Raw genomic sequence first — 23274 nt, 5'->3', positions numbered from 1 at the left:
CGCTGGTACTTACACAGCCCCCCAGTCTATAAGTGTCGCAGGTACTTACACAGCCCCCCAGTCTATAAGTGTCGCTGGTACTTACACAGCCCCCCAGTCTATAAATGTGGCTGGTACTTACACAGCCCCCCAGTCTGTAAGTGTGGCTGGTACTTACACAGCCCCCCAGTCTATAAATGTGGCTGGTACTTACACAGCCCCCCAGTCTATAAATGTGGCTGGTACTTACACAGCCCCCCAGTCTATAAGTGTCGCTTGTACTTACACAGCCCCCCCAGTCTATAAGTGTCGCTGGTACTTACACAGCCCCCCAGTCTATGAGTGTTGCGATCTCCTGGCGGAGATCCTTGGCTTGTTCATGTGACAAGGCAGCACTGATGAGCTTGCCTCGCAACGACACCAAGTGTAGCATAGCATTCCTGATTTCCTGAACTGTTACACTTAACTCTCCCTGAAAAAGATATTTAAAGCTATATGTATGTATATGTTAAAATCCAAAAACAAAACAGATTAACAGGCAAAATGGCATTTTTTCCAGTTTCCATTCATTCAACTTTTTCAGATTTAATGTCTCTAATTTTTAACAGGTCATACCCATTTCATAAAGAGGGACTTCCAAAGTGTGTACCACTCCCGTAGGACGTAGGTGACCTCCTTCACCATGGGATCCTCCAAAGGCGTAATTGTCTCTTGGGGACTAAAAATACAAAGAATTAGTAGAGTTATTGTTAACATTAAAAAGTTGTTGCAGTAATGCACAATATTTTTTTAGGTATGCCCCTAAGACAACCTATGTTTTTAGGTACATCCCTCAAACAACCTTTGGCTTTAGGTATGTTCCTAAGACAACCTATGTTTTTAGGTATACCCCTAAGACAACCTATGTTTTTAGGTATGCCCCTCAGACAAGCTATGTTTTTAGGTATGCCCCTAAGGCAACCTATGTTTTTAGGTACGCCCCTCAGACAACCTATGGCTTCAGGTATTCCCCTCAGACAACCTATGGCTTTAGGTATTCCTCTCAGACAACCTATGTTTTTAGGTACGCCCCTCAGACAACCTATGGCTTTAGGTATGCCCCTCAGACAACCTATGGCTTTAGGTACGCCCCTCAGACAACCTATGGCTTTAGGTATGCCCCTAAGACAACCTATGTTTTTAGGTATTCCCCTCAGACAACCTATGGCTTCAGGTATTCCTCTCAGACAACCTATGTTTTTAGGTATGCCCCTCAGACAACCTTTGTTTTTAGGTACGCCCCTCAGACAACATATGGCTTTAGGTATGCCCCTCAGACAACCTATGGCTTTAGGTATGCCCCTAAGACAACCTATGTTTTTAGGTATTCCCCTCAGACAACCTATGGCTTTAGGTATTCCTCTCAGACAACCTATGTTTTTAGGTATGCCCCTCAGACAAACTTTGTTTTCAGGTACGCCCCTCAGACAACCTATGTTTTTAGGTACGCCCCTCAGACAACCTATGGCTTTAGGTATTCCTCTCAGACAACCTATGGCTTTAGGTATGCCCCTCAGACAACCTTTGTTTTTAGGTACGCCCCTCAGACAACCTATGGCTTTAGGTATGCCCCTCAGATCGTGTCAATTTAATCGGAGCATACCTGCCAACTTTCCCGATTCAGTTGGGAGATTCCCCGAGTTTCACTCCCCAGCCCTGCCACCAGGATCAAAACTGGAATCTCTCGATATCAGAGATCCCGCTAGGTAGGTCATAAGTAACCTTGCTTTATTTGTTAAATTGGTAAGGCTGGCCACCTGGCCACATAACCAATACCTAGCTAGGAGAGTACACTGTCCAATTATCTAATTAGTGTCACCCCATTCAAATTAATCCTCTCTCACCGCCCCGCTGACCGCCCCGCTGACCACCCCACTGACCGCCCCGCTTGAGAGCACACTTGAACACAGCTGATTGTTCTGTACCTATTAAACAGTAGACCATTGGTCAGGACTCAGGACTGGGCCCAGGTAAATGGTCGGTTAAGATGAGGTCAATATACAGATAATTAAGTAGTTATTACCATTTAGTTATTCTCCAATGGAGAATGAATCGATTTTGAATGTACTAGGAAAGAGATGTACAATAAATAGCGGGCATGTCTATTGCCCTCCCTTTCTATGTGTGATTACAATAGAATGAAGGAAAATCCCTACACCAAACGCTACAACACAGAGAATGTAAAATGATCAGTTTTAGTAATTAATAGAAATAAATCACAAAATGATCTTTATCTAAGGTTCAAATCATTTCAATTAATGCATCGTTTATTCCAAAACTGGTGTTCCTCCAGTTCCTGTGTAGTATATAAGGTAGACAACTCTTATCATTAATTTGAACACTTAATGTGTGTATAGAATATGCATGTTCAATGTTAAGTTCATTATAAGCCCATATTGCATATAAAGTGAAGATTTTAGTGTTTTTGAATATCAAGGGGACTTCACTCCATTGCTTTATCTGATGTTTTGTATACCTCGTAAGGGAGACAACTTACCCTTCATTGTCAACCTCACATTCTTTGATGTGTATTAAGGCTGCTGGGAAAATCCCCTGTAAATAAATATAAATTTTTAATTCTGATTCTTTTTCATTTCCTTTATTTTATGACATCTAGAAATATATTTAGATTGTATATATTTTTTTTCAACATGATATCACAATACCCAAAATTTAAACCCCTATCCATGTACAGTTAAAAGATTAATCAAAATACATATTTAACCAAAGTTACAAGATTATTGTATTTAAGGTAATGTACATATCACAATATTCAAAATAATTATTATTAGATATCAACACATGGAAATATCATTACAATATCTAAAGAGATGAGAGGCAGACTTTAAAATTGTAATCATATTCATTAGAGGTTCTTCATGCTCTCACTTTCAAAACATTTTTCTTTCTACCAAGATTTATTCACAGTAATTGAACTTTAAAAGAAAAATCAAGAATGATATTTAATGGTGACAACCGTACTGAAATCTATGTAGTAAATAAACCTGGAGACCATGCATCACAGCTGATGTTGTGTGGGTATGTTTGAGATATATACAACCTCATTGACAGTAAAAAACACACCGTACCAGCTGTGAGTGGGACAAGGCCACTTATGGGACCTTGCATAATCAATGAAGTCTCATGTTAATGTCACACGATAAAAAAGTCCGGAAAAGCACTTGTAACATTGTGTAGGAGTAGATAATATCAGATAAGACCAGAATCAATATCTGGTCATGAAAGTTTCCAGACACTTGTTTAACAAAGCCATCTTGCCTTTCGCATCCTAGTTGTGACACCAGCCTAAACATGATGTCCTTCACATCCTAGTAAACACCAGCCTAAACCTGATGTCTTCCACATCCTAGTAAACACCAGCCTAAACCTGATGTCTTCCACATCCTAGTAAACACCAGCCTTAACCTGATGTCCTCCACATCCTAGTAAACACCAGCCTAAACCTGATGTCCTCCACATCCTAGTAAACACCAGCCTTAACCTGATGTCCTCCACATCCTAGTAAACACCAGCCTAAACCTGATGTCTTCCAACTCCTATTAAACACCAGCCTTAACCTGATGTCTTCCACATCCTAGTAAACACCAACCTAAACCTGATGTCCTCCACATCCTAGTAAACACCAGCCTAAACCTGATGTCCTCCACATCCTAGTAAACACCAGCCTAAACCTGATGTCCTCCACATCCTAGTAAACACCAGCCTAAACCTGATGTCCTCCACATCCTAGTAAACACCAGCCTAAACCTGATGTCCTCCACATCCTAGTAAACACCAGCCTAAACCTGATGTCCTCCACATCCTAGTAAACACCAGCCTAAACCTGATGTCTTCCTCATCCTAGTTAACACCAGCCTAAACCTGATGTCCTCCACATCTTAGTAAACACCAGCCTAAACCTGATGTCCTCCACATCCTAGTAAACACCAGCCTAAACCTGATGTCTTCCTCATCCTAGTTAACACCAGCCTAAACCTGATGTCCTTCACATCTTAGTAAACACCAGACTAAACCTGATGTCCTCCACATCCTAGTAAACACCAGCCTAAACCTGATGTCCTCCACATCCTAGTAAACACCAGCCTAAACCTGATGTCCTCCACATCCTAGTAAACACCAGCCTAAACCTGATGTCTTCCACATCCTAGTAAACACCAGCCTAAACCTGATGTCCTCCACATCTTAGTAAACACCAGCCTAAACCTGATGTCCTTCACATCCTAGTAAACACCAGCCTAAACCTGATGTCCTCCACATCCTAGCAAACACCAGCCGAAACCTGATGTCCTTCACATCCTAGTAAACACCAGCCTTAACCTGATGTCCTCCACATCCTAGTAAACACCAACCTAAACCTGATGTCCTCCACATCCTAGTAAACACCAGCCTAAACCTGATGTCCTCCACATCCTAGTAAACACCAGCCTAAACCTGATGTCCTCCACATCCTAGTAAACACCAGCCTTAACCTGATGTCCTCCACATCCTAGTAAACACCAGCCTAAACCTGATGTCCTCCACATCCTAGTAAACACCAGCCTAAACATGATGTCCTCCACATCCTAGTAAACACCAGCCTAAACCTGATGTCATTCGAATCCACATGTTATTATTCTATTCTAATTTTATAATTTGTTCATTCTGTTTTTTTAAAACCTCTTATTGAGATATTACAACACAAAAACATAAAACTATAAATACTCCTGCATATGTTGCTTCAAAAGTTCTTGTGTATAAAATCTTACTATGAAAACTCCAATACAGACCCTGATGATGACCCCAATACTGACCTTGATAATGACCCCAATACAGACCATGATGATGACCCCAATACAGACCCTGATGATGACCCCAATACAGACCCTGATGATGACCCTAATACTGACCCTGATGATGACCCCAATACAGACCCTGATGATGACCCCAATATTGACCCTGATGATGACCCCAATACTGACCCTGATGATGACCCCAATACTGACCATGATAATGACCTCTATGACAACCCCAATACTGACCCTGATGATGACCTCTATGACAACCAGAATACTGACCCTGATGATGACCCCTTACTGACCCTGGTGATGGCCCCAATACTTACTTCCATGCTACTTAACAGACAATGACCAAAATACTGATATATTTACGATCTCTATATTTAGTGGTGTAGAATGAAGAGACTTGGTAACTTGTAAATGTGGGTCAACACCAAACACATTCCTTTTACAACACTTTTTCTTTTATTATTTGTTGAATAATGTTCACTAGGTCAAGCGAGATAACACACTGCACACTGCCTAGCAAACTACAACTAAATCTAGTTCAACTTTATATTATCACACAAAGCAAATAATTAAACAAACACCAATAAAGCAGTTAATATTGCATACCATAGATAATTCCCACGTAATATCTTAGCATGAGATACAGTTTCTGGATTAATAGTGATATAAAGGTATCAAGCTTTCACCTGTATCAGCTCACATACACTGGCAAGCACCAAAAGCCACACAGTTAATCTCCCTATACAAACTACAGAAGAGCCTATGTCAGAATGTATATCAACACAAGTAACATAGCCTATGTCTGGATGTCTCTCTACACAAGTAACATAGCTTATATCTAAATGTCTCACCCTACACAAGTAACATAGCCTATGTCTGAATGTTTCTTCCTATACAAGTAACATAGCCTATATCTAAATGTCTCACCCTATACAAGTAACCCAGCCTATGTCTGATTGTCTCACCTTACACAAGTAACCCAGCCTATGTCTGAATGTCTCACCCTACACAAGTAACATAGCCTATGTCTGATTGTCTCACCTTACACAAGTAACCCAGCCTATGTCTGAATGTCTCACCCTACACAAGTAACATAGCCTATGTCTGATTGTCTCACCTTACACAAGTAACCCAGCCTATGTCTGAATGTCTCACCCTACACAAGTAACATAGCCTATGTCTGAATGTCTCACTCTATACAAGTAACATAGCCTATGTCTGATTGTCTCACCCTACACAAGTAACATAGCCTATGTCTGAATGTCTCACTCTATACAAGTAACATAGCCTATGTCTGAATGTCTCACTCTATACAAGTAACATAGCCTATATCTAAATGTCTCACCCTACACAAGTAACATAGCCTATATCTAAATGTCTCACCCTATACAAGTAACATAGCCTATATCTAAATGTCTCACCCTACACAAGTAACATAGCCTATATCTAAATGTCTCACCCTACACAAGTAACATAGCCTTTGTCTGAATGTCTCACTCTATACAAGTAACATAGCCTATGTCTGAATGTCCCCCACTATACAAGTAACATAGCCTATATCTAAATGTCTCACCCTACACAAGAAACACAGCCTATGTCTAAATGTCTCACCCTATACAAGTAACATAGCCTATGTCTGAATGTCCCCCACTATACAAGTAACATAGCCTATATCTAAATGTCTCACCCTACACAAGTAACATAGCCTTTGTCTGAATGTCTCACTCTATACAAGTAACATAGCCTATGTCTGAATGTCTCACTCTATACAAGTAACATAGCCTATATCTAAATGTCTCACCCTACACAAGTAACATAGCCTTTGTCTGAATGTCTCACCCTATTCAAGTAACATAGCCTATGTCTGAATGTCTCACTCTATACAAGTAACATAGCCTATATCTAAATGTCTCACCCTATACAAGTAACATAGCCTATGTCTGAATGTCTCACTCTATACAAGTAACATAGCCTATATCTAAATGTCTCACCCTACACAAGTAACACAGCCTTTGGCTAGTTGTCTCACCCTACACAAGTAACATAGCCTATGTCTGAATGTCTCACCCTATACAAGTAACATAGCCTATGTCTGAATGTCTCACTCTATACAAGTAACATAGCCTATATCTAAATGTCTCACCCTACACAAGAAACACAGCCTATGTCTAAATGTCTCACCCTATACAAGTAACATAGCCTATGTCTGAATGTCTCACTCTATACAAGTAACATAGCCTATGTCTGATTGTCTCACCCTACACAAGAAACACAGCCTATGTCTAAATGTCTCACCCTATACAAGTAACATAGCCTATGTCTGAATGTCTCAGTCTATACAAGTAACGTAGCCTATGTCTGAATGTCTCACCCTACACAAGTAACATAGCCTATGTCTAATTGTCTCACTCTATACAAGTAACATAGCCTATGTCTGAATGTCTCAGTCTATACAAGTAACGTAGCCTATGTCTGAATGTTACATAGCCTATGTCTGAATGTCCCCCACTATACAAGTAACATAGCCTATGTCTGAATGTCTCACCCTACACAAGTAACATAGCCTATGTCTGAATGTCCCCCACTATACAAGTAACATAGCCTATGTCTGAATGTCCCCCACTATACAAGTAACATAGCCTATGTCTGAATGTCTCACCCTATACTAGTATCATAGCCTATGTCTGAATGTCTCACTCTATACAAGTAACATAGCCTATGTCTGAATGTCCCCCACTATACAAGTAACATAGCCTATGTCTGAATGTCCCCCACTATACAAGTAACATAGCCTATGTCTGAATGTCTCACCCTATACAAATAACATATCCTATGTCTGAATGTCTCACTCTATACAAGTAACATAGCCTATGTCTGGATGTCTCTCTACACAAGAAACATAGCCTATGTCTGAATGTCTCACCCTATACAAGTAACATAGCCTATGTCTGAATGTCTCACCCTACACAAGAAACACAGCCTATGTCTGGATGTCTCTCTACACAAGTAACATAGCCTATGTCTGAATGTCTCACCCTATACAAGTAACATAGCCTATGTCAGAATGTCTCATCCTATACAAGTAACAAAGCCTATGTCTGGATGTCTCTCTACACAAGTAACATAGCCTATGTCTGAATGTCCCCCACTATACAAGTAACATAGCCTATGTCTGAATGTCCCCCACTACACAAGTAACATAGCCTATGTCTGAATGTCTCACTCTATACAAGTAACATAGCCTATGTCTGGATGTCTCTCTACACAAGTAACATACCCTATGTCTGAATGTCTCACCCTATACAAGTAACATAGCCTATGTCTGAATGTCTCACTCTATACAAGTAACATAGCCTATGTCTGGATGTCTCTCTACACAAGTAACATAGCCTATGTCTGAATGTCTCACCCTATACAAGTAACATAGCCTATGTCAGAATGTCTCATCCTATACAAGTAACAAAGCCTATGTCTGGATGTCTCTCTACACAAGTAACATAGCCTATGTCTGAATGTCCCCCACTACACAAGTAACATAGCCTATGTCTGAATGTCCCCCACTATACAAGTAACATAGCCTATGTCTGAATGTCTCACTCTATACAAGTAACATAGCCTATGTCTGAATGTCCCCCACTATACAAGTAACATAGCCTATAACTGAATGCCTCGTTCAAGTTTTGATCTGTTGACTAACAGAATTTATCATGGATGTAGTTTATTGAATCAGAAATTGTATCAATTCTATACTTACAATATCTAATGTTTAAAATGGTACATTGTATGTGTTTGGTCCAGCAGATAAAACATTACATAACAGTGGAGTCTGTCTGACAGCTGCTGGACAAGGTTATTGAATTCATGGCAAATTTTCAATTTCTCAAAGAAAATGATAAAACATTCTATGGCTTAAAGGGTTTTGGACACCATTTTGGTTTTTTGTTTTTTTTATTTCTTTTTACATCAAGACCTGAATAGCACTATCACTTAGATCACACTGCTCCAAAATATCCCAGAACCTGTTTTAAAGTAGTCGAAAGTACTCGTTACCCATGAGTGTGAAATTGAACGAGGTGGCTGGTCACATGGTATATGACATCAAAACATTACTTTAACTGAATGTGTTTAATACAAAAACAGTAGCGTGGAAGGCAGACACTTCTAATATAAAACTGTTTTTACGCAATATTTTGATTGATAGCGAAATATTCTACTTTAACTAAACATTACACATCATTCTATACAAATCTGAGCAGATAAAATGGAATTAGTGAAAGTCAACATCAAAGGAGTAGGCGATTTCAGGTGGTCATGGTACGAACTGTTGTTTCTCTAATAAACTTTTTTTTTAATATCATATAATGTACACAAATTGGTATAACATTATAGATATTCTATGATTTCATCTCATCGGTTTCAAAGATACAAATTATTTTGTGACAATGATATCAACACACCTGTTCTCACTTCCTTATAATGTGTAATATATATGTATGTTTGTAATCATGATGTAAACAAGAGAATTATGCTGATATTCAGGACAAATTGATAAAAAAAATTAATCCAAATGATAATTCATCTACAAATTATTCACTAAATGATTTGAAGGATTTTGAGAGCTGAATTTCCTGTACTATTTTTTTTAAAATACGAATGTCTATCATGTGATTTGGCTATCAACTTAAAGATATTAAGACAGTATTAGCATACTTGAGTCAGGATTTTAATATTTACATTGATATAAAATTCTCCAGGTACTAGAAAGAATTATTGATTAATAGTTTACATTTATGAAATTTATTATGAAAGTTAGTATAGGTATGGAATCCATGAACCGCCTCAAACACTGTTGTTCACATAACTGCATTGTGGCCTACATGTAAACATTCGGACTTTCCTTTAAAAATAGATAAGTAATGAAATATACAATACTTTATATATCCCTATCATACATCAGTATGTAAACTATAACCTTTATACGATGGTAAGTTTCAGTTTAAAACAATTTTGAACGTATGTATATAAATATGGGTGTGACATGTGTGAGTGTCTCTATACAAAAGTGCACCACCTCTAAAGTAACACTTCAACATCATGCAACATGTGACTTTGTGCATGTTCCGACTTCAAAATATGCGTATTCACCAGATTAAGCTAAAAGGGGATGGGACAAGCTTTAATGGGCATCCATGTGCTGAGACAGGTAGAATTTTAGAAAGAAGTATTGAATTATCAAATTTGTGGCCAAAACGCTTTAATATGTAAACCTTTAAATTTTCTTCTATATAATACACGCTGAACATGTGAGGAAAAAAGAATTTACATAATGTTGAAATTTGTGAATATACAAAAATCAATATATTTCCTGAAATTTGTTATGTGTCTCCTTATTAGCATGGATACTATACTGGACATATAACATTAAGCCATATGTGTTCTGTTTTATCAGTACCTGACCTTTGACATTACTTTTTTGGTTTATTGGTACCTAACCTTTCGTCTTACTGTAAAATATGTTGTGTGTCTCCTTATTACCATGGATACTACACTGGCCATATAATATTAAGCCATATATGTGTTTATTTAAACTCAAAGCAGACAGTGTTCGGTGATCAAACCACTCACCAATACAGTAGAGCCTCCGGGCTTCTTCAAATTAAAATTGAGAACAAATAAAGCCTACATTAACTCAGTTTCTATACCGATACATTGTTTAGTATTGTTATTTATCCAGCAATAACATACATATTCTTACCGACAGTCAGGGGATAGGTTTATTGTAGGAAAATAAGTCCAGGGTCAACATACATATTCTTACAGACAGTCAGGAGATGGGCTTATTGTAGGAAAATAAGTCCAGGGTCAACATACATATTCTTACAGACAGTCAGGAGATGGGCTTATTGTAGGAAAATAAGTCCAGGGTCAACATACATATTCTTACCGACAGTCAGGGGATAGGTTTATTGTAGGAAAATAAGTCCAGGGTCGACATACATATTCTTACAGACAGTCAGGAGATGGGCTTATTGCAGGAAAATAAGTCCAGGGTCGACATACATATTCTTACCGACAGTCAGGGGATAGGTTTATTGTAGGAAAATAAGTCCAGGGTCGACATACATATTCTTACAGACAGTCAGGAGATGGGCTTATTGCAGGAAAATAAGTCCAGGGTCGACATACATATTCTTACCGACAGTCAGGGGATAGGTTTATTGTAGGAAAATAAGTCCAGGGTCAACATACATATTCTTACAGACAGTCAGGAGATGGGCTTGTTGTCCATAAGTCCAGGGTCAACATACATATTCTTACCGACAGTCAGGGGATAGGTTTATTGTAGGAAAATAAGTCCAGGGTCAACATACATATTCTTACAGACAGTCAGGAGATGGGCTTATTGCAGGAAAATAAGTCCAGGGTCGACATACATATTCTTACAGACAGTCAGTAGATGGGCTTGTTGTCCATAAGTCCAGGGTGAACATACATATTCTTACAGACAGTCAGGAGATGGGCTTATTGTCACTAAGTCCAGGGTCAACATACATATTCTTACCCAAAGGCAAGGGGTGGGCTTATTGTAGGAAAATAAGTCCAGGGTCGACATACATATTCTTACAGACAGTCAGGAGATGGGCTTATTGTCCATAAGTCCAGGGTCAACATACATATTCTTACCCAAAGGCAAGGGGTGGGCTTATGGTAGAAAATAAGTCCAGGGTCGACATACATATTCTTCCCATAGGCAAGGGGTGGGCTTATTGTTGAAAAAATAAGTCCAGGGTCGACATACATATTCTTACCCAAAGGCAAGGGGTGGGCTTATTGTAGAAAAATAAGTCCAGGGTCGACATACATATTCTTACCCAAAGGCAGGGGTGGGCTTATTATAGAACAATAGTTCCAGGAGGTTAACAGAGATATTCTGATTCAAAATCAGGGGTTGGGCTTATTGCAGGGCAATGATAAAGCTTTGTATTAGATATGTATAAGCTTATCACTAGACATTGGTACATTTCTGGATAAATAAAGTAATATAAGAACATCCCTTTGATTAAAAATACATGTACAGTAAGTGTAGTAACATTTAGATCATACACAATCTTACAAAACACAAGTGTTATTAAGTTTTTATAGGAAATATGATAACAGAATGATGTTGAATAAGACTGGGTGTTGTAATACTCAAAGGTTATATAACTTAACACTTCAATAGTATGATTTAGTGCAAAATCCTCAAAGCTGACTTTACTAATATACGTGATATTTCAACATACTAAGCTGTGATGTTATATCATTTTGTTAAGTAGTACAGCAGTGTTAAAGAATGAGACTGATCAAGACAAGAAATGGTCCTGCAGCTGGCCTTAACAATTAATATGTTCAAGGTTAGATGCTAAATTTCCATAACTTGGCTGACAATTGATATATCAATCAATTATAAGCATTGTCTGGCTAATGTATGACCATCTAGATCTGGTCATCAAACTGTATAGGTTTGACCACTGACCACTAAAAGCAGTATTGTTAACTCTCACAGTGAAACAGCAGTCATTTACAGGGAAAATCTATAATCATGTAATCTCGATTATACTCTCCCCTTGGGAATTACTAAATACAGTAAGTAATGTAGTAATGATTATGTTACTTTGTAATTAGGGCACCAGGGCAAAACTTACACAGTGACAAATACACTTATCTCTAATCAAAGCCCAGCCTGGTTCTATCACTCATATCAACATCTATTCCACAACTGATCATATTCTGATTCTGTTACTTGGTAACTGACATCTGACCTTACTCTGGTTTAGTTACTTAGTACTTCACCTTTGACCTCATACTGGTTCTATTTTATAATATCTGACATTTGACCTTACTCTAGTCCTGATACTTGGCATTTGATCTTTGACCTTACAGTGGTTCTGTTTTACTAGTATCTAACCTTTGACCTTACTCTGGTTCTGTTTCCTGGTACTTAACCTTTGACATATTATTTTACATGGTATCTACCATTGGTTCCACTGATTTTGTCACCAGAGATACCATCTTTGAGTGCATACAGGTTTTGTCAATTTGTATTCGACCTTTGACCCTTTTCAAAATTCTGTTTCTTTGTATCCAAGCTATAATCTGTTTCACTCTGATCAACTAAATGATTTTGACCATCATGAAGTCACATATGACCCCTGAAATCGATATTGATGATTAAAGTAACCCTAAAAATGAGTTCACCAAAAACACATTTACTATTAAGAACTGCCCACTGATGTAAATGTAGAACCATGTCAAGCTTCAATCAGTTTCGTTCAGCAGTTATGTAATGCTAGAACACAATCTGTACTTTATCTTCAGACAGCCTAGTCTCTGGAGGACAACACAGTGACACTTTCTGAATCAATTCACCCTTTATATTAACCAGCCATTGTATTATTGATTTCAGATGCATATAACAGGACAGTTGTAAGATCCAACGAGGACTACAAGGACCTATGATCATTGCCAATAACTGACCAGTGACCAGTGTGACTATCCTAGACATGGATGACCACTTATATTACTGACTTGGGATGCCCTCTGAGATTGCAGAAATCTGAATGAAACTCATCAATGTCTTTACTCTTCCCAACAACAATGACCATGTTTTAAGGTCAGACAGCTTTGACTTGTAATATCTCACACAATGATAAGTAGTAATAGGATCTAAGGGAAACCATATCAATTAAACTTCAGATCTGTTTTACAAAATCAAAGCAGTAGAATAAAAAACATTTTCCTACAGGAAATGTTTTGAAGTTGTCATTAAGGAAGTGAGATTTACATGTGGACATGTGATACTTCCTGAATGGCTAAGTTTTTAACTGTTTGTTTCTTAGAAAGTTTTATGGCCTCGTACCAATCCAGGTTATAGGAGTAGAGTATAGTAAGATCACTAAACAATCATTTTAAGGGCCACTGTACTATAACAGTGCAGCTGCATACAACATTCCATCTAAACACTTCCTGACAACAGACAAAGCCGTCCTCACATAACGCATTCATTAATTTACATTTATTTTTTTATGAGACAGTAGGGAGTACCACTTTACTTTGGTTTGTCTAAGTCAAGGGAGATAACCCCTTACTTTCCTTGTTTTAGAATAAATATTCCAACCAACACATGGTACCGTCTAGCTCAGTGAACAAATTGGGGATACAGTATGTTTAGTTTGTCTAAATCAGGGGAGATAACCCTCTTACTTTCCTTGTTTTAGAATAAATATTCCAACCAACACATGGTACCGTCTAGCTCAGTGAACACTGGGGATACAATATGTTTAGTTTGTCTAAATCAGGGGAGATAACCCTCTTACTTTCCTTGTTTTAGAATAAATATTCCAACCAATCCATGGTACAGTCTAGCTCAGTGAACACTGGGGATACAATATGTTTAGTTTGTCTAAATCAGGGGAGATAACAACTTACTTTCCTTGTTTTAGAATAAATATTCCAACCAACACATGGTACCGTCTAGCTCAGTGAACAAATGGGGGATACAGTATGTTTCAGTATTATATGAAACTGACAAATGGAAAAAGTAAAGTATCATAAAGTTACAATAAATTACAATAAATAAAGATTAATTCAGACACATGTTGATTACTATGGTTAATGTCCTGATACATTATATCTAGGGTTACCTACCGTTGTTCCTTTCTGGTGGAGAGACTTGCCTCTGTACCAACCTGTAATGATAATAAATATTCAAGGTCAAAGGTCATATAGAAACTCTAAAGCCATGTTACTATTGCTTGGTCACTACCATATTTCATCATGCAACATGCTTAGAGGGTAGTGGATTACTACTTACTCAATGTAAGGTTGTGGGCTTATTACAGGACCTCGGGGGGCAGTTCATCACTCCTTACTCAATGTAAGGTTGTGGGCTTATTACAGGACCCCAGGGGGCAGTACATTACTCCTTACTCAATGTCAGGTTGTGGGCTTATTACAGGACCCCAGGGGCAGAGTCATTTGAGAGTTCAATAGGGTTACTTGAAAGAGTTTTATTGAACAGTACCAAGTTTTTTTCTGACTGAATTGACACACTATTGACTACATTCACATCATGTAAGGTTGTCAGTAATGAGACAATGTCACCTAGTATAAGATAAAGGAAAGATAATAAAATATCAACCGAGGCACGGATTACTAGAAATGGTATTGGCAATGGATTCCAAGTATAAGATATAGTAACACACTGACAAATAACACCAATAACAGATCAAACTGACTCCCTCTGCAGTGATGATGGTATACATATCCTCCCTGATGGTGCTCCATTTTCTGATCTTTACATCAGTCTATTTAGTATAACAGATCAAAAATAGTTTTGGACCTACTTAAACCATATATATATATCCCACATATATGACACACACACAAAACCATACATAACACACATTCCATATCACAACATAAGTAAATGTTGCTTGTCAATATTTAATGATAAATATCTCTAGTGCTCAATATGGCAAACAAACAAGCTAAATCAGTCATTTGTTATCACTGCATACGGCCTGTATACAATATCTATTGATTACTTCGACGAAGAAATTATATTTGTTAAAAAAATCAGTAATACCTGAATTGCCAATTATGGAGTCAGCAGAAAAATGTATATCTACCTACATATATATATATGTATGTGTGCTTACACTTCTTCTAATATATCTTTTCAGTGTCATTGTAAATATTCTTATGAAATATTGTAAAAGTAACGGACAGAAGTGGCACTTAAAGATCTGGTAGCAGGTATCTATCATCTGTCACTACTTTTTGGCGCTGTTGGTACATGGGTTTGATCCCTCAAGGGGCACTTTTTTCATCCCTTTCACATTTCTGAAACAATGATCTATTCCTTTTACAATGGTAACATTATTCTTATGTCTCCTGACAATAAAAGAATGGTATCTACTGAGACAATGAGGCAAGTTATCTTCGGATGTTCTGCTAGATGACAGCCAGTATGCCATTTAAAGGTAAAACTCTACCACTGAGCTATAGACCTATTCCTTCCAACCCCAACCAGGAATTCTGGTAAGCAACTATTTCCGTACTAAATCTAAATGTACATAGAAATTTACTTCCATTAAGTCAGCACATTCTAAATACCTTACCACCTTAGGAATTTTATGACAGCTTACTGCTCCCAACTGTACATGTTATTGACAAATGAAGACCATACCCTAACCTTACCTTATACAAACCAAACATATAAAAACTACCTGTTGCCTGTGGTATAATATGACCACCATACCAAACTCCCAGTAATGCTACACACCCCAGCTAGGATTGGGAAACAATACACTTACAGTATTGGTTTTTATCTTACTTTCTGTCCATTTATAATTACTGGTATATATTTAGGTGAAAACCAATCCCATTATAATTACAGCAATCTCTAGGATATTAAAATGTACCTCGAACCTTACCGTATCTATCCAGCAATAAGCCCATGTCTGATAGTGGGCCCATCTATATAACAATAAGCCCATGTCTGATAGTGGGCCCATCTATATAACAATAAGCCCATGTCTGATAGTGGGCCCATCTATATAACAATAAGCCCATGTCTGATAGTGGGCCCATCTATATAACAATAAGCCCAAGTCTGACAGTGGGCCCATCTACATAACAATAACCCTATACCTGATAGTGGGGCCCTCTATATAACAATAACCCTATACCTGATAGTGGGCCCATCTATATAACAATAACCCTATACCTGATAGTGGGCCCATCTATATAACAATAACCCTATACCTGATAGTAGACCCATCTATATCACAGCTATAAGCCTATGCCTGATATTTGGCCCTCTAACACAACAATAAGTCCTTGTCAAATTGTAGACATATCCATATGACTATTTTTTCCAGTAGTATTATTGACAAATGATATTTCATTGCCCTGCAAGGCGGCCATCATGTTGACTTTTAGTTAGAATCTTATTTTTGCCTCCTATTGACTCATTGCAGGAAAAATGTGGTAGATTTCTGCATTAAGGAAGAATGCTTTTATTTCTGTAATACCACACTATACTTACAATAGCTAATACTATCATTTTTCTCTTTAAAAAAGCTAAGAATGTGTGCTTTTGTACCAGCATGAGGATGCCATACATATATATATATTATCTCCAAACATCTACAATATTACCCCATAACATGCAATATACGTTGAATCTCACAGTCGTACACCTATTGATTAAACTGTTCCATATTTGGGTAAAATCAATACCAAGCATACCAAATCATTATTATAAAATCTCAAAATCAATGTTACTCAGAATTACTTATAAATTCTGAAAATATGTTTGTCCTTGTCTTTAGTTCAGGTGTACCAGATAGTAATATCAGATTTCAACGTTTTTTTTTTGTATTTTTAGGGTAGATAGAAGGAAGAGAAGAGAATAAGGGAGTGAAACCAAAGAATAACTGTTTCCGCAGATATTTATAACCTGTGAATGTTACTGGTCAATATTAGGCCTGTGTATTTCATCCTTACCTGACACAGGTGACTATATACAGCTAACTAGGTACTGTTAACAATATCCAATACATGTACTCCAATTACCCTTAGTATAATAGATCACCTATATTTTAACAACTGAATACCCAAAGTAACCCAGTGTTTTATCCAGTCAAGAAACCTGTCGACCCTGTTGATACATCCCAGGTATATTCTACACCCAGGCAAATAAATATACCCTCTCTCTCTTATTGTTGACATAAAAAAAACATTTCTATTACCGTATTATAAAGTCCACACTTTGGGATACATAAAAAGTTCATAAATATATATATATATGTACTGGTGATTACTAGAATTACCAATGTCTATTTTATTGTCATGTCCTGTAATAAGCCCATCCTACCGACTTTGAGTACCAGGAAATGTGTTGGCCACTTGGGCTGACTGGAATATAAATAATAGGTAATTATATAAGTATGAAACCCATAAATATATATCTCTAACCAGGCCTTTTGGTCTCTTAAGGAATAACACACACAGCACCAAACAACAACTATAAAATCCACCAGCATCAAATACATAAAAAAAAATTGACAAAACGGTAATATATTGACCTTGACCTATCGACAGCTACCGTATCGGACTTAATGAAATGGAAAATGACCATGAAGTTTAACATGACACCGTTTCAAAAGAACCCCAGCGATCAGGTCAAACAATCAGAACATTTGTTTACATCACATCCATAATGTTATTGATAAACCACTATCATGCGATCAACAGAATTTCTAATGAGATATCTGATAAGTATCATAAAAACAGAACAAATTTATATTGATCTGTATTGGACTTAATGTCTGTTCTATCAGACTCATTACACATGCCCGTGGTTCCTTTAAAAACACACCAATCAGGTGACAGAAATAATCACCCCATCTGTAACAATATCAGACCAGCGACCCAAACAAACCAGAAGACGTGAAAATCCACCAATCAGAACACACCGTAGCAGACTTGGTCTACAGATGGTCTTCTGCTTTGGCTGGTGGTTTTTTTCTTCATTTTTACTATGAAGAACATATACAAGCTGTATAAATGACAGCTTGACTAACTGCTCGCAATTTGGGTTCAAGTCAATACATATAGGACATGATGGCCAACTTTTTCTTTGACCGAGCACAAATGAACATACTGCAAATATAAACAATTATATACATGTATAAAAAAAAATAAGACTAACTTTGTGCATATTGTTATGACAGGAGGAACAATTGCGGTAGAAACCTGAATATTTAATGAACAATACTATTTACCTGGCTTTCAAAACTGAACAGCAAAATTTACAGAAAAAAAGAAATTTATGTTCATTTCCCTTTTCAAGAAACTTTTAAACAAATGTTTTGTTTATTTTTGTTTCGAAGAGAACTGATATCTGTATGGTCATCAGGTTTCTGGACTGTGTGGTTGGCTATAACTGGAAACTCCTTGTCTGTTCCGATCAATGCCTGATACCTTATATACACAGGTCACTCCTTTCAGATGTACTACACTATACACCAGCAGCTGCCTATCTCCAATACCAAGCATTTCATTATAACAAACCTTTATTATCATATATAACAATGACAAAACTCTCATCCAATTCCGTTCTGTATTCCCAGTAAATCAGCACAGCTAGCTTCCCGTTAACACTAAAAATCTCAAATTATGTCTTTTTCTCGTGTCAAAATTCAGTGAATTCTGGAAAAAAACAAATTTATTATTTATGCGTTGAAAGTTATGTTGAGTTTATTTCTCAATAATAGTGCTCCTCTGTTGATAAAAACCAATGGCAATATTTTCAGTGTGCTTCAGTCAGTATTATTTCTCATGGCAAACAAGATACTCAGGAATATTGCCAGTTCCAAGGCTATAGGAAGAGCCACACTGCAAACAGAATGTACCGGTATGTAAACAAACAACTTTCCCATGCAACAACATATGCATCAATATCAATAAACTTTAGACAACCAATTTGACCTTGAACCTGTAAAGACCTTGACCTCAAAAAAACAGGCCTCAACCAATATTTACTGAGTAGGAAATCGTGACCTGGATATTAAATTTGACCTCTTACCTCAAAGTTATCTTAACTTTTTAGAAACAGACTTGAAAAAAGTTCATGAAACAAGACCTTGTCATATTAATACCTTGATGACTCATTAATTATCTATCTTCGGTGAATAAGCAGTTAAAGCCTGGACAATGAATTTGACCTTTAACCTCACATAACTTTGACCCCTGGACAATGAATTTGACCTTTAACCTCACGTAACTTTGACCTTTCATGCTTAGACTTACAAACTTGACAATGACACATGACACATGACACACTAACAAGTCAATCTACATACACATCCTAGAAATTTCATTGATGTACCTTCAATGAATAAGAACTCATGGCTGAGCATGAATGAATTTGACCTTCAACCTTTGGTTGAATATACCTGATACACTGTGGGACCTTTGCCTTTCCTCCTAAATGTCAAAGCTATGAATGCACTTGCTGACAAACAGATGAACAGAAAATTTCATTATTAAGACGAGACTTGAATCACTATAATATTTGCTAAATACAGTTAACGATACGACATTGCTAAATATTTTCTTCCTTTATACAAAATAAACACCAAACAAACATAAACCATGCTTTATTTATCAGCAATAAACCGCAACGGTCAACACATACTTCTGACTTAAAGCTGCATACACATATTACAGGACAATAAAGTGTAGTGTTCGTTGGTATAATTCTTATAAAAAGATTACCTTAACTTAGTAAGACACGGATACAAGATCATGGAAATTTTCTGTTGTATTAACAAACTATGATGACATAGATATTAACTACTTCAGAACGAAATATATACAAGTGATTTAAAGATTGACACAGAACTGTCACCTTCACAATGAAAGCTATCATATGTGATAGGATTATTGTCATCTATGATGATATATCGAGTTGTCCGTAAACATAAACACAGATATCTCCGATACTTTATCTACATTGTCCATATCATTATACAATCATATCTACCACTGAAGTGAAGAGTAAACATAATGACAAAGAACTTATCTTGATAAATACTTGTCATGATTTAATGTGACACATAAGAACGAGTTATCTATCTGTAAATACTCCTGATCAGAAGAAATAAGTATATATATATAAAGTATACCTGTCACCCAAAAAAAAACAGGCCAACAGATGGGTATAATGGAGGTGTAACAGATGGATGGACTGACCAACAGAGGGGTATAATGGAGGTGTAACAGATGGATGGACTGACCAACAGAGGGGTATAATGGAGGTGAAACAGATGGATGGATGGACTGACCAACAGAGGGGTATAATGGAGGTGTAACAGATGGATGGACTGACCAACAGAGGGGTATAATGGAGGTGTAACAGATGGATGGACTGACCAACAGAGGGGTATAATGGAGGTGTAACAGATGGATGGACTGACCAACAGAGGGGTATAATGGAGGTGTAACAGATGGATGGACTGACCAACAGAGGGGTATAATGGAGGTGTAACAGAGGGATGGACTGACCAACAGAGGGGTATAATGGAGGTGTATCATATGGATGGACTGACCAATGGAGGGGTATACCTGACAGAAGCATGAGAACACAAACAAGTGTTGTTGACATGAATTACAATCTGTTCCTATAGGTGACAAACTGATCTCATAAGCTGCTTTCCTAGACTGACCTGTACAGCCAGCTTTGGCATCACCAGGGTTATGAATGTCACTGTGACATTTGATCTAAGCGATATTAACCCTTACATGTTATTTATCTATTAATCATCATAACAGTTGAAGGGAAAGCAAGAAATTTCCTTTCAATCTGTTGTATGGCCCATGTATACAGCAGGTTGCATGATTCTAGTTTTAATACAAGCAAAGCTAAACCTGCAAAAAAATTGAGGGTACTTTAAACAGATGGTGTACTTTTATCACAAAATATAGTAAATTGAACACACCTAATTAGAAGACCTATAAACTGTTGTTTTTCTATTTAAATTTCAATGTCACACCTGTAAATCACTGGTTGAAACTGGTTTGGCTATTAATAGATTCAGTTGAATCATCATTTTAATAAGGCATCATACTTAATCTTCAATAAAAATTCTTACAAAAGAGATGGACAACTTCCTGTTTGTAGGATCTGCTAAGCCACAGTTGATTAACAACCACCACACACAACCTGGAATTCCCCTTCAATTTAGGAATAGTTTTTTGAAAATTTCCACAACCTTTGTTACGTGAGCAGACAGCCCTGTTGTGTACTAACCTCACATCCAAATGTTATCATCTCTTTTGTATACAAATATCAATCATCACACTGACTTATATTACCATTCAGCAGAGTTGGTCTGTTTACAAATACATTCACGATTCTTCCTTCAATTATTGTAGGAAGGGCTATTTGATATTTCTCAAGACGTTTAGTACAGTAGCTTATTCAAAAACGGTACAATAAAACAGTCTTCCTGCTCCAGGTACAATTATTTGTAAACTGATTAACACATACTTGATTTCACAATGGTTTACAATAAAAAGGGAATTTTTTGAGGATAACTAAGGGCATGTAAGATAATTTGTCTGAATTATGATTTTACACAAAAGAATATAATGATTTTATCAACTTATCTAGGACACATTGGCACTTACAGTGAAGTTCAGAGGGTTGTTACCTCACACTCAACTTTATAGTTTGGTGATATTACCCCATGAACTGTGCAGTATATTGATAATGTAAACAGTTTGTAGACTAAGGTACAGACAGTATAACACTTTAGATAGTAGTAAAGTAAAAACATATTATGGTTGCACATTTTACAGCTATTAATAAAGAGATTTAATAGTATCATTTCCATTAAGCTCTGCCTATAAACCCAATAATAAACTACTCTAGTCCACCCAGCTGTATAAAGATTTTAAAGTCTGATGCAAAACAAGCATCAGTTTAAAAGAACATCTCTATTTTACTTACTGTACATGAAGAATATTTTTAACTTAAATGCTTGTAGATGACTAAGAGCCTACATTCAAGTAGATTTCATTGATTTTTAGACACAATATAGAAAAACATATTTCGAGCTATTCCTAAAACAGATATGAGAAGATTTTCAATATTATGTTATTCCAGAAATATGTTTCACCCTTGAGTGTGCTATGAAAAGCTAGTCAATGCAGTGAAGAGTGGAATGGTTACATTGGAAAAAAAGGTTTCTGAAAATTTTGCAGCAAGACAAAATCCTACACCATAAAGATTAAATGCGAATAATAGTTGCTCATCTTTAGATGCCAGTACAAGTTTGGTTAGACAATTTTCTGAACATACAATTAGTCAAATACATTGTTTAACAAACGTTTGTAATTCTTCCACCAAAATTACAAGTTGTCTAGTGGGTAACATTTTTTAAAAAAAGGACGTGAAATCAAGTATGTCACAAAATGTTGTTGCATTTACATCTTCTTCACAAACTCTCTGTGGTAATATGGTTCACAAGCTGTCAGGCAATCTAGACAACCACAAGTAACCAGAGCTTGTGTTGATGTTCATCAGACAATCTACACCACCACAACTAACCAGAGCTTGTGTTCATGTTCATCAGACAATCTACACCACCACAACTAACCAGAGCTTGTGTTCATGTTCATCAGACAATCTCGACAACCACAACTAACTAGAGCTTGTGTTCATGTTCATCAGACAATCTACACAACCACAACTAACCAGAGCTTGTGTTCATGTTCATCAGACAATCTCGACAACCACAACTAACTAGAGCTTGTGTTCATGTTCATCAGACAATTTACACAACCACAACTAACTAGAGCTTGTGTTCATGTTCATCAGACAATCTCGACAACCACA

General features: G+C 37.0%; 1 protein-coding gene across 1 annotated transcript in view; it reads right to left on the bottom strand.

Annotated features, from left to right (window-relative positions):
* The window catches only part of LOC132558617 (dedicator of cytokinesis protein 4-like), a 142159-nt gene that overhangs the window by 94004 nt on the left and 24881 nt on the right, over positions 1-23274 (bottom strand). The window contains exons 3-6 of the mRNA XM_060223209.1: positions 14511-14551; positions 2516-2571; positions 595-697; positions 303-451 (exon numbers count right to left, since the gene is read on the bottom strand). Of these exons, the coding sequence (XP_060079192.1) occupies positions 303-451; positions 595-697; positions 2516-2571; positions 14511-14551 (349 nt within the window). The remainder of the gene's footprint in view (positions 1-302; positions 452-594; positions 698-2515; positions 2572-14510; positions 14552-23274) is intronic.

Source organism: Ylistrum balloti, unplaced genomic scaffold (assembly GCF_031769215.1).
Source record: "Ylistrum balloti isolate Yb309-2 unplaced genomic scaffold, AGI_CSIRO_Ybal_v1 Utg370800, whole genome shotgun sequence".
NCBI lineage: Eukaryota > Metazoa > Mollusca > Bivalvia > Pectinida > Pectinidae > Ylistrum > Ylistrum balloti.
Note: the sequence above shows the minus strand (reverse complement) of the source record. Positions and strands in the feature narration are given on the sequence as shown.